This window comes from Drosophila takahashii, chromosome X (assembly GCF_030179915.1).
Source record: "Drosophila takahashii strain IR98-3 E-12201 chromosome X, DtakHiC1v2, whole genome shotgun sequence".
NCBI lineage: Eukaryota > Metazoa > Arthropoda > Insecta > Diptera > Drosophilidae > Drosophila > Drosophila takahashii.
In genome coordinates, this window is record NC_091683.1 from 788,698 (window position 1) to 801,925 (window position 13,228).

General features: G+C 48.6%; 1 protein-coding gene across 4 annotated transcripts in view; it reads left to right on the forward strand.

Moving 5' to 3' along the window:
* The window catches only part of Mur2B (Mucin related 2B), a 102,850-nt gene that overhangs the window by 66,251 nt on the left and 23,371 nt on the right, over positions 1 to 13,228 (forward strand). Inside the window, exons 6-8 of one of the 4 annotated variants that reach the window (XM_070219124.1) lie at positions 15 to 3,012; positions 3,101 to 4,873; positions 4,978 to 5,193. In XM_070219124.1, coding sequence (XP_070075225.1) covers positions 15 to 3,012; positions 3,101 to 4,873; positions 4,978 to 5,114 — 4,908 coding nt within the window. In that variant the 3' untranslated portion in view covers positions 5,115 to 5,193. Of the gene's footprint in view, positions 1 to 14; positions 3,013 to 3,100; positions 4,874 to 4,977; positions 5,194 to 13,228 lie in introns of those variants that run through there. The other 3 variants (XM_070219126.1, XM_070219125.1, XM_070219127.1) reach the window with 3 other exon arrangements.

The window sequence follows — 13,228 nt, forward strand, 5'->3', positions numbered from 1 at the left end:
CTTTCCCTCCACAGAGCTTCAATTCGAGCAGCGGGCGGTGCGTGCAGCACATTCCGCAGCACCGAGCAGTGGACCACAGGCCGCCGCAGTGCCAGAAGGAGGGTCGCTTTCCCCATCCCCACGACTGCAAGGTGTACTACAGGTGCGACAAGAATCGCACGCAGCCGTGGCTCTTCGCCTGCCCGGCGGGCACCATTTTCTCGCCGGTGGAGCGCAAGTGCCTGCCCGGCGACCAGTGCCCCTCGACGGAGATCTCGGACAGCGGCAGCTACATCCCGCAGAACTGCGAGCTAAAGTTCCCCGAGTGCTCCGAGGAGGGCACCTTCCGCTCGCCGACGGACTGCGCCCTCTACTACACCTGCCGATTGCAGGCGAGCGGCACCTACCTGCAGACGCGCTTCAAGTGCCCCGGCAGCAACAGTTTCGATCTCGAGCGGAAGCTGTGTCGTCCTCGCAACGAGGTCGACTGCTTTGACTATGTCCCAGAGCCCCAAGTGCCAGTGCCCTATGCTCCGCAGCCCTACTATCCGCCCTACCAGGCGCCACCGCCGCTCTACGAGGAGGATGACTACGATACGGGAGCGAAGGAGCAGGAGCACCAGTCTGCCATCAAGTCCGAAAGGTTAACAGGTGGCTTTGAAAGACCCTCGCTGAATGTGGTAATACTGCCCACCACCAAGTCGGCGCCAACGACCACAAGCACTTCGGAGCGCACCACCGCCTACCACAAATACGACTCGTATCCCTCATATGAGCACCACTCTTCACACCACAGCGCCAAAGAAGTCCCTGCGGAGAGCTTGACCGTTGAGAAAGAGGACGTTTCGCGCAGATTTAAGCTGTCAGAGAACGTTGTCATCCTGCCCACAACACCTGCGCCTACAACTGCAAAGGAAACCACCAAATATCAGTACAAACGGTACACCTATGCAAGTGCCAAGGAAGATGAAAAGACTGAGGCTCCGGAAAACAAGAGAGCTTTCAATGGCTTGCATCTATCGGAAAATATTGTGATTCTGCCCACAACGACCAGCACAACTTCGACCACCACGACAACGGTCAAACCAACTGTTCCGACATGCCCCACTTTGCCAACGGCAAGCTCAACTGCCAAACCAAGCACAACTACTACTACGACTCCGAAAACAACTCAGAAGACCTCAACAACTACCGAAAGAACTACTACAACGACTCCGAAAACGACTGTTGTGACATCAACGACTCAGAAACGAAGCACGACAACTCATAAGACCTCTCCAGTTACTACAACCACAAAGAAAGCAACAACAATTACTCCTAAAACTACAATAAGTACCGAAAAACCTACTAAGACGACTCCGAAAACAACTTCAGTGAAGACAACTACTCAAAAACCGACCACCACCACTCCAAAATCTACAACAGTGTCAACCACTACTGAAAAACCAGTAACGACTACTCAGAAAACGTCGACCGTTACAACTACCACTAAGAAAACAACCGAAAGTACTCCTAAGCCTACAACAAGTTCCGAAAAACCAAGCACAACCACTCAGAAAATTTCTACAGTTAGTACGACTACTCAAAAACCAACAGTTACTACTCCAAAAACTACAACTAAAGTTACAACCACTAGCCAAAAACCAACATCGACTTCTCAGAAAACCTCAAAGGCTACAACAACTACCAAGAAGACAACAGAAAGTTCTCCTAAACCTACCTCAACAACTCCAAAAGTAACTACTCAAAAGCCGAGTACGACTACTGTGACAACTACCACCGAAAAAATCACAACGAGTACTCCTAAACCAACAACAAGTACCGAAAAACCAACCACGACTACACAGAAAACTACGTCCACTCAAAAACCGACCACAACTACTCCGAAACCCAGAACTACTACTCCTAAACCAACCACTACCACTCCTAAACCAACCACATCTACTCCAAAACCCACTACTACTCCTAAGCCTACAACAACGACCCAGAAGACAACAGCGACGGTTCCAAGCACCACTAAGATAACGACCACTACCCAAAAACCAACTGTTACTACTACCACTGTAAAGACAACGGAAAGTACACCGAAACCTACAACAAGTACCGAAAGACCAACCACGACGACTGCAAAAATTTCTACCACTGAAAAACCAACGAGTACAACTCCTAAAACCACAAAAACGACCCAAGGGACAACAATATCGGTTTCGAGCACAACTAAAGTGACAACCACTTCCCAAAAACCAACAACGACTACACAGAAAACCTCAACAGTTACTACGACTACGAATACTCCTAAGCCAACAATAAGTACCGAAAAACCAACCACGACTACTCAGAAAACTACGTCCACTCAAAAACCGACCACTACTTCCGCTGAGCCTACAACAACGACGAGCACAACTAAAGTGACAACGACTACTGACAAACCAACAACGACTTCTCCTATAACCTCTACAGTTACTACGTCCACTCAAAAACCTACTACTAAACCGGCAACAACTACAGAGAAAACCACAACGACGACTCCAAAACCAACTACCGTGACAACCACTAGTGAAAAACCAACCACAACTACTCCTAAACCAACCACAACTACTCCTAAGCCAACAACTACCACTCCTAAGCCTACAACAACGAACCAGCCGACAACCACTACCCAAAAACAAACAACGACCACTCCGAAAACGTCAACCGTTACAACTACCACCGTAAAAACCACAGAAAGTACTCTTAAACCGACGAGTACCGAAAAACCAACCACAACTTCTACGACTCAAAAACCATCAACGCCGACGACTCCTAAAACGACTACTGTGACAACCACTACTCCGAAAACCTCTACGGTAACCACGACATCCCTAAAACCAAGCTCGAGCACCCAAAAACCGCCTACTACAACTCGGGAGCCGACATCAGTTACGGCCACATCCACGGTAACAACGACTACCATTCCCGCGCAGAACTCCACCACCACAACTGAACTGACCACCGCCACGCGCCCTCACTGTCCCGATTCGGACTCCACCTCAGGTAAGTCCTTGAGCCCAAAGCACATACCCAAACCATTTCGAACACTCCTCCACACAGAGAACACCTAATCACGACACTTGCCTTACAGATAACAACACAAATCCCGCATGCACACAAGAACTCCGACAAGTGAAACAACTTCAACTACACTCACCGCAAAAACAACAAGCCAACACAACAGCCAAAACAACAGAAAGTAGGAATACTTTGGGTGGGGATTTGGGGGATGAGCCCGACTACATGGACGATGCCCCAGCATCCTCAGCGGAGGGAGAGTCTGGGCAAGCGACAACGGCGAGGGCTTCGACCATGTCCACGCTGGCGGCGGCGCATCTGCTGCGGAAGCTATTCCACATAATCTCCACGACGCCGCCGAGCAGGGAGCATCCCGCCTCGACTAGCCAACGTCCGCCTTCAAGTCGGCCTTCGTCGCCGGGCGTAACCCTTGCCCAGATGGCCAGGCACAACCTGGCCACCTCCAAGCCCTTCATCGCCCACTCGCTGCGGCTCTCCATCCAGCAGCTGGCCTCCAACCAGAAGCGTTCTATTCAGCTAACCGTGAAGCCCACCAAGAAGGAGGCGGAGGACTCCGAGTACTACGACAGCGAGACTTCGGAGCAGTATGCGGACGAGGATAACGAAGTGCTGACCAAAGTCCAGCCGAAGGCCATGTCCAGCACAACTGTGGCCGCTGTGGTCCCGGCCCCATCTTCGACTACTGAGCGGGAGACTAGTTCCCTGCCAAATCAGTCCAGTTCAGTTCCCTCCTCCACAAGTACAGCAAAGCCAATTGAGCCGTCGACGACGACTGGCGACTTGGAGTACGGGGACAGCTCTGGTGACTCTGACTATCCCAATGATGGGAGCGACGGAAACGAGATTCCAAGTGGGGTGGTCACGAGCCTGGAAGCAAGGAAGAACTTTTTGTTGAGCCTGCTCAAGGACCGGCTGACTCGAATGGAACAGAAGAAGCCAGAGGCCACAGCTGTCCCTCAGACATCTAGTACAAGTACTACTACAAGTACTACTACAAGCAGTACTACTACAACAACTACTACTGCCAGAACTAGTACCAGTTCTAGTTCAACCGCAAGGCCTGAAACGACTAAACCCCCAACTCGAGCGAGGAATTCGTCTCACCTGAGCTCGGAGTACTATGATGATGACGAAGACTACATGGAAGACGAGCCTGCTGAGAAGAAAGATCGGAGCAAAGGCTTAGTAGCCACAGCCAAGCGTCACGTGGTTCTCACTAGCTCACCAGCTAAAATTGCATCGAAAGCCGCATCCGACGGGCTTCTGTTCAAGGGACTGGCAGTCGGGGCACCAGGAAACACAGTTCTTACCATGCCACACACATTAATGCAAACAACAATACCAAATAGAACATCTAGAATAGAAACATCTACTCCGAAACAAACAGAAACATCCACAGAAACATCCACGGAACCCCTAAGAGGGCCCGAAACATTCACGACGCTGAAACCATTAGAAGTAGTCACACCGACCACTTCGGAAACACTTCCCACTGCCTCGGCAATGGTTTCATCTGCAAAAGTCCCATCTGCGGCAGTGCCAGACCGACGGGAAGTTCTGTCGGTGAACAGAAGACCTTGGTTGCTGGCGGCCCGCAACCAAACCGTCCACCTAACACCCATCGCCATCTCATCCAAGCCAAGCAACCCAGTGAGCCAAGCTAACCAAGTCAACCCAACATCCTCATCCAACCCACTAGTGTCCGGCCCCGAGGACTACTCCACCGAGAAGGTGCCGCAGCTCATCGTGAAGGTGTACGAGCCCATCGACCTGAAGATTGTCTTCTGCCCGAAGTCCTGCGACCAGGACCACGACCACAAATACGGTAAGTCTTGATTACGCTACTCTATTGATTGAGTTCCCCTCGACAATACAACCTACACTACCTGACCAATTCCTCTGACCCATGACTACCTATGACTACCACAGACCCAGCTGATAATTATAAGAAGTCCAACTGCTCTGGAGGCTGCGACGAGGAGGAGGAGCGGATCAACAAGCATGTCGACATCCAGTGGAAGCCACTGGAGCTGGACGACATCGCTAGCTTCCGCAATACAGCATAGAAATACGACGGACACTTGAATTCCGACCAACGATTCTTTTAACCTACCTTTAGTGCTAGTGCCTAACTTGAATAAATACCATATCTTTAAAGCGACGTCTGTGAAAAGGGGCAACATGTTCGAGGGGTTGGGGGGTCGATGGTTGAAAAGAAACAGAACAGAAAGAAGCAGGCAGAGTGCACACAAAAAGTTGCATGCCAAAAGGAAGGAAAAGTGCGCCGCCATGCCGAACGTCCTTCAGTGGGTGGTTGGGGTTGCACGGTGGGTTGCATGGTGGGTGGTGTGGCTGTGGTCTGTGGTTATGCTGCCTGCATGTGTCCAGAAGTAGCTGCCACCTGTTGGCTTGCCTGCTGGGTGGCCAACAAAAGAAAGAAGTCCCTAACACAATCGGAGGGGAGGACAACAAGACCAAGCCAAGTGCAACGTGCTACGTGCCACCCACATGGGGCACACATGCGAGTGGGGACATGGCAATGGCCACCAGGCGCCCAGTGTCGACAGCAAGTGTCCGCGAATTGGGTTTTGGGTTTGTGTGTGTCTGTGTGTTTGTGCGGCAAGCAAAAGAAGTGCTGCAAGTGGAGTCACTGCTTTTTTTGCCCAGCTGCAGCTTGCTTCTTTCAGTTTGTTTTGATCGCTTCGTGTGGCACAGTTCGTGAGTGGCAAATAGAGCAGAGTGTCCTGCCAACCCAAAGCCACCCCTATTCCATTCCCATCTAAGCACCAGTGGCATCATCAACGTTGCTCTGGCTTTTCGGCCGATTTACAGTTATGCGTGCCACAAATCGGCATCAAACGCGCTTAGCAGACATCATCTTGCCACTGCACAAATCTCCAGTTGGCCATGAATTATTCAGCAGTTCAACAGTTGGCCTGGATCTGGATCCCTTCCCCCAACTATGGCATACAATTTGCAATTTTCATGTAGCCCGTAGTCTTGGATTTTCTTCTTTTCCTCCTTCCACTGCCACGCACACATGCTCCTTGTGCAAATCCTTTTTATGCCCGCATTATATAGTTCGCACGCATTGCTACTGTTTTCTGAGTTCTCAGTTCCCAGTTCTCAGCTCCCCGAGTTCCCAGTTCCCAACCGAGGACGTCACATTTGGCACACGATGCGCGCGTCATTCAATTCCATTTCCATTTCCATTTACCCGACCCTTCGACCCCTCGACCCTTCAACCCCTCGACCCTTCGAGCTTTTCCACATTTCCATTTGCAGCGCGACGCCATTCCGAGGGCCATATAACCAAGTTCAATTACCTGTTACAGCCGTTAGATGAATTTCTATGGCCAGTACATGTCCCGACTAGTTGAGTACAGCTCGCAACTCGTATTTCTGGTGTCTTAGGGGGGGTCTTTTGGAAGGGGGTTGATGTCTTGTGCGAGTGTGTGGCTTTTTTGAATATTTGAAATGTTTTTGTTCGCGCCATGCCAACAACTTCGACAACATCGACGATGCCTGAAAGTTGGGGAGTGTATGTGGAGCTGTGGGAGATGTGGAGGTGGAAGAATAACGACACACTTTGGCACGCATTTGTGATAAACATAAATGAGCTTAGAAATGAACCCCGCAGGATAAGGCGCACACGCCCACGCACTCAGTTTTCCATACGAGGGTCGAGTTTCAAGAGCTTCGAGCTTCGAGTAGAGTATAGGAATCGGGAGCCGAGTATTGACTACACACAGTAGACATCAAGTATCAGGCCAAACAGAGCATTATACAAATGATACGACATTAGATAAGCCTAAGTGCAAATTGGCTTACAAACCGGGATTTGTGTTTGTGTTTCGCTCGACTCTTTGTTCTGCACGGCTTAGCCTGGTCGCGGATGTGGATGCGGATATGGATGCGGATGTTCATCACCTATGCATGAGAAGGCCATCAGGAGGATCCGCCGTGTCAGATTGATAGTGCTTCTGCTCCATCTCCACTACCTCTACCTCTACTTTTACCGAGTGGACATCTCCTGGATCTCCAGCTTGAGCTTCCCATCTTACGACTGCCATTGCTTTTTAGCACGGCTGTGTCAGCGGGTTCCACTAATGTGTATCGAATGGTTATGGATAGGGAAGGGGCACGGCACTTTGTACAAGTGCTGATATCTGGGTCGCCTCCGTTATGCTTTCTTTTTGGCAGCTACCGGCTGCCACCCGAGCATCCAGAGTCGTTTCGCTCGGCACAAAAAACGCCAAAGAATCGCCGTGTGCCTCGTGTGTGTGTGGAAAAAGGAGCAACATCCAGGCGAGTCGGCGGAAAACAAAGCCAAACTGGAGGAGGGTCGTGGGGCTTTGGACATGTGGCAGTGGCACACACTCCGTGTGAGGAGCAAAAACGACTGCCAAAAAATTCGTCCTTGATTCGTTGCAGTTTCTTTTTGGCGTGATCGGTCTGGTCTGGTCTGGTCTGGCTGGTTTTCGAGTTTCCATCGTCGAGTGTCGAGTGTCGTGCGAGCTGTGAGTTTTCTAAAACGAAAGCAAAAAGATGTGCATGTTGATGTGGCTGGGGATGTGGATGCGGCTATGGATGTGGATGCGGATGCGGAAGTGGGAGTAAGAGTTGCAAGTGGAAGTGGGCCGTGGCCCCGGCAAGGACATGCGGCTGAGGATTGAGGACTGAGAACTGGGGCTTCGAGTTCGTCGTCATGAATGAAACCCTCTGATTGCCTCCGTGTGTGCGGGGTGTATGGTGTGAATGGTGTATAATGGTTGGATGGGTGAATGCGTGTTTGTTGCTTGTCTTTCGCCATCTCCGTTGCATTCTTTTTGGCTACTCTGATTGCTTTTGGCTTTTGCCACCCAGTGGCAGTCACTTTTTGCTCCCTTTTCGTCCTTTTGCTCCTTTTGGTCCTTTTGCTCCTCTGAATCTGGTTGCGTTCCTTGGTTTTCCTCCTTTTTGGCTGGCTGCCTCACTGGGGCAGCTCGTTTAGCCGATTGTTTCATTTGATTTCGCCTCGCTGGCTCGGCTCAGTTCAGGTTTCCTCTGCTCCACTTGGCCATGCACCATGTACCATGTACCATTTAGCCATTTAGTATCAAGAACGGGAATGGGTCGCACTTTGTGTCCAGATTTCGTGGCCGAGTGCTTTGGCTGCCGTGCCTCGGCGACCGCTTTGTGTGTGCCCCATTCAGTGGCGCGCACAAACGATTTGCAACAATTTGCAACTCATCGTTGAGTGCATTTGCATTTGCATTTGCATCCAGTTTCGGGGCCGCTTTTCCTTTTCCAAGTGCCTACCAAGTGGCCAGCTACCAAGGGCTCTTCAAGCGTGTCGCCTCTATGGATTGTATGGATTCTTGACCCCCCGGCGTTTTTTTTTTTGGTTTTCCCATGGATTCTCATAGACTGCAGTCCCTGCAAACAGTCGGCATTTGCCGCATTTCGTTCATATGCAATCGCATTAAGGTTGTCCTTATTATTTATTGACTTAATTGATTTTAAATATGCATAAAGCCGCGCTCCGTCCAATATTTGTCTTTGGCTGCAAAGCGCAAAGGTGGCAGTGGCTTTCAATTAGCGGGCCCAAACACACGGCATCAGCATTGCCTACCAAACGAATCAATGTGGTATGTGGTGATATGGTGTGTGGCATGGGGCTCTCCTTTCGGATATCGACTGGGAGATGGGAAACGGTAGATGGGAGATGGACCCCTTTCTGTAACATGACTGGTTTTTAATTTGCTGTTTGCATTATCCGATTTCAATTTTTATTTCGCTTTTTCCCCGGCCCACGCACTGCAAATATTTTCGTTTCTTTGATGCAATTTCGCTAGTTTTGCGATGACGACAGGGGTGGCGATTGTGGATATACTGACTGGGCTATATTACCGACCACTTTGTTGATTAAACATTAATTTTACCTCGAAAATGCAGAGTCGCCGCAGGATGTTGATATATATATAATGTGTAGAGTTCAATCCCCCCTCTCCGTTCTAAGGTGACGCGAATTCTTGAGTGCCTAAAAGGACCTTTTACACTATTTCTGAGCTGCATCGTCTATTTTTTACGCTAATTGTTTCGTCCGGAGCTGCGCATCCCTGATCCTGCTCCTTTTGCTGCTTTTAATGCAAACTTTTTATTTTATTGAAGCATTAAAACGCATTTTTTACAACCGAATCGCAATATTGACGATGGGCGGAGGCGGAGAACTCGAGTCTAGCCAAGGTCCAAAAAGCCAAGTTGTCAGTTTTTAGTAGAAGGGAAAGGAAAAGGGGACAGAGACAGGGACAGCGGCCGAAAGAGCGCTTAATGGTCCATTAAAGACAAAGATTTTTGAAAAATTACTACATTCACTTTACGGGGCAACTAGAAATGGCCAAGGCGAATGCCGCAGGCAAACAACAAAGTTGTAAAAATTGTTTCGTTTTTAAGCCAGCGAGAATGTGGGCGTAGATGGTGGTGGAGGCGGGGGGCGTGGCTCTTGGGCTGTTGCGGCGGTAAACTACCGTAAGTTTAACAGCAGCGCATAAACTGCAGTAGCAGCAGCAAAAGCAACCCTGCGTTTTCTTCTTCTTCTTTGCCATTAGCAATAAAAAAAGGGGGAAAGGAACAAGGATTCTACGAAATGGAGGGGGTTACATTTTTCTACCTCCGTCGAAGATTGAGTTATGTGCGTTTCGACTTTGTTTCTTTCAGGGGGTTTTTAGGGGGTTAAGGGGGTTTGGGTTGTTCGTAGCGCGCGCTGTTTCGGCAATATAACGGTAATAACCGAATCGTTACAATCCGCTCGTTTTTAGTTGCCATTAGAATGCACACACACACACAGGCACAGGTCATGAATTTGCCATTTTACAGCCGTCGTATTTTTTCCTCCCACTCATCCATCCATTCCGATTCATCATCCCTCTGCCTAAGCTCTCTTCTTCTTCTTATCCTTATCCTTGGAGCTGATTTTCGGGGGCCGTAGAGGGGGGTGGCTACCCTAGAAATAATAACGCTTAAACTTTTTAGTGTTGTCATTAAATTCCTCGTGTAAGTTCGCCAAAGGGGGTTGATGGTCCGCCGCCACTGTCTTCGGTTTGTTTTTGTGTGTATTTTGTTACTGTTTTTATTTAACATTTTAATGTCGCTCCAGCCTCCGTCTTGGGAGGGGGAGGGGGATTCAGACCACCCCCGAACACTAACGCCAACCCCTCGGCCTCAGCACATCTGCAGGTCTATAAATTTCGATATTTACTTTTTATATTGCAAAAATTTTTCTGCTGACGGAATTACGGAAATTAAAAACGAAATGAGCCTGAACCAGCCCGCAGGGTCGGAGGGGGGAGGGGGTGAGGATTTGGGAGGTAAATGTCAGCGCTCATGCGCGCCCGTTGAAGTATCCCTACCCCCCTTTCACCCAATGCCACTTTAGTCATAAAAGAAACATTATTCCGTGCACTTTTTAATATCCCGCACGGTTTTAACTCCCTGCTCCTTCAAGAGCTCCTTGTCTTCCTTTTCTCTTTATACTTAATCGTAAAGTTTAGAAACTTTGTAATGGCTGAAGAAGGCTTTTCGAATATATCACATGCTGGGTAAAAGAGAGACCTTTGGTTATCGAACCCCAGATGAGAGGCCTCCACAAACCGTTTAATAACTAATCAACGGGCAGCCATCTAATTTTCTAAATTTATGCTTTTCCCGCATAGTTGTAAACTGGGAAAATGGCATGAAGGAAATATAACAATCCAAATCCACCCCGCTGAATGCTGAGTGCTGAATGCTGCACTTTTCCAGCCGACACTGCTTTGATTTGATTTTTACGCCGCGTCATAAATTGTTTAGATGAGTTTTTTAATCGAAATTGTTCGAAATGACTTAGGTGCGCATAAAATGTCTCTCTCGAGAGCGGTTTTCTGTGGCGTGGAATGGGGGGTGGGGGGTTGATGTTTCGGAAAGCGCTTTGCGAATAAATTGCCGGCTGATTTCCTTGGGCCTGTGTCGCTCTGCTCTTTTTATAGGGCTTATAAAAAGAATATTTTTAATAGCGCATAAAAACTGTTTGTTAGTTCGAGGAGTGCCCGCCAGGGGGGGTGTTGAATTGGCGGCTGGAAGGAGGGTTGCTTAGCCTTAGCGATGGACGCCTAGTCACTCGTCAGGTGGTTTCCACATCCGAATCCAAATCCGAATCCGGCCAATAGGATCCACTCGGGATCGGAGTGCGGATGTGGTCCGCCCTTCACTTTTTACTGGCCAACGGTGGCAGCAGGACTCGTAAACGTTGCCGAAAACTTTGAACTTGATGGTTTTCCCGCCTCCATTTCTTTTGCTTTTACGGCAACGCCGTGTGCTGCCCCGAAACTGAAACTGAACCCAAACCCCCGTATCTTTTCTCATGTGGTCATGAGGAGGAGAGCCGCGCTTGCAACCGAACTGAACCACATAAAAAGATACATTTGGCAGGCACCCAAACGACGCATAAAACGCGTTACTTTCATCCATGAGCGACGTTGATGGGCTCATAAATGCCGCGAATGTGCATGAAACGCGTATTTTTCTACTTTTTGATGATTTTGAAATTTTGTATGCGTTGAGTGCCGTTAAGTGTGTGCCACTGTGGGTTACTGTGGGCGAAAGTGGGTGGAAGGGGTTTCTCTGTGACCGTTAACCGTAACGTAACCCCAAAAAAGAAACGGAGCCCAGCAGAGAAACTTGAGGGGTTGCCCAGAATTGTTTTTCGGCCCACCGAGGAGGTGGATTCAGATTCCGATTCGGGGAAGGAGGCTGCAGGCCGGAGAGAGTCGGCAGTTGCTCCTGCCGTAAAAGTAATATGAAATGTCTCATTTTTAGAGCTTCGAAATAAAAAAAGTTATCGGCGCATTTCGTCAGCAAACCTACAAAGGCCTCGCCTCGCAGTCATAAAAGGGCTGCGGTTTAGTTTTCTTCTCCAGCCTCCAGTCTTCCAGTCCTCCGTGAGTCCTGCTCCTCCGCTTTATAATGCCCCATTCATTTTTCCGCCTAATCCGGCAAATTAACAACCGCCAGTAGGGAAAATCACACTGCTACAAAAATATATATAAGAAATTATACTCGTTTTGATCAAATTTCGTAAAAATTTAGTGCAATCACTGATAACTGTCAAAATAGGTGTCTAAAAGTATGCAACAATATATTTTAAATTCAAAAGTGATCTGAATTACTGGCTCCACCTAGCGGTCATTTCATTTTTTGCTCATAACTTTTTAATGGATCGTACGATTTTAAAAATTTCTTCTACATTTCGATAGGTATAAATACTAATAATAATAATAGTTATAATAATATACTATTACAAAGTCTGTACAGATGTCAATTAGATCCTGTTGGTTTTTCTGTCTGTTCAAGGAAGAGCCAAGCGACGGAATGCAGGCGAAGATTGGGATTGGGATGGGAGTTGGGGTCTAGTGGTTCCATTAGCCGAACCAGCGACCCTTGGAGGAAACTTTCTAGCCGACGCATTCAGTTTGTAATTATCGATGGACCAGGGCATTTCCCTTTCCATTCCCATTCCCCTTTGCCATTCGCCATTTCTGACTGACTGACGATATTATTGTTGTGTGCTGAGGTCGCTTAATCGAATATTTTTGTTGCCCATAAATGGCAATGGATGAAAGGGATCCTGGGTCCTGGATATCTGGTTGGATTGGAGTAGGAGGAGCTGTCATAGTTGCACATTTTAAATTAGCGTATCCGCCATACGCCCATCCAGCCATCCAACCATCCAACATAGCCAACATCTATCGCCATCTTTGTTCATTTTCGGTTGCCTTTTTTTTCGCTTTGGGCTTTTTTTTATGCTGCACTGGGCTTCATTAGATTGATTTTTATTTTATTGCCCATCGCATTTTAGGGCGGAGTTTTTGCACATTTTTTTGCGTGCGTCGGAGTGAGCTGAACGCACTCGCTCTGTCCCGCTCCCACCGCCGAACCACCCACTCACCCACTCACTCACACAAGAGCAACAAATTTAAATATATTTCGCCGTTTTGTTCTGTACCTTTTTTGTCATTTTTTTTACCCACTAAATTGCCAAACTGCATTCGCCACCCTCCACCCACTTGCACGCCCACCTCCCACCGCCCACCAGTGGGCAGTCTGTATGTAAAGTGCAGTTGCATCAGCAACAATGCATACTGCATCCTCCTTTTTTTTCGCT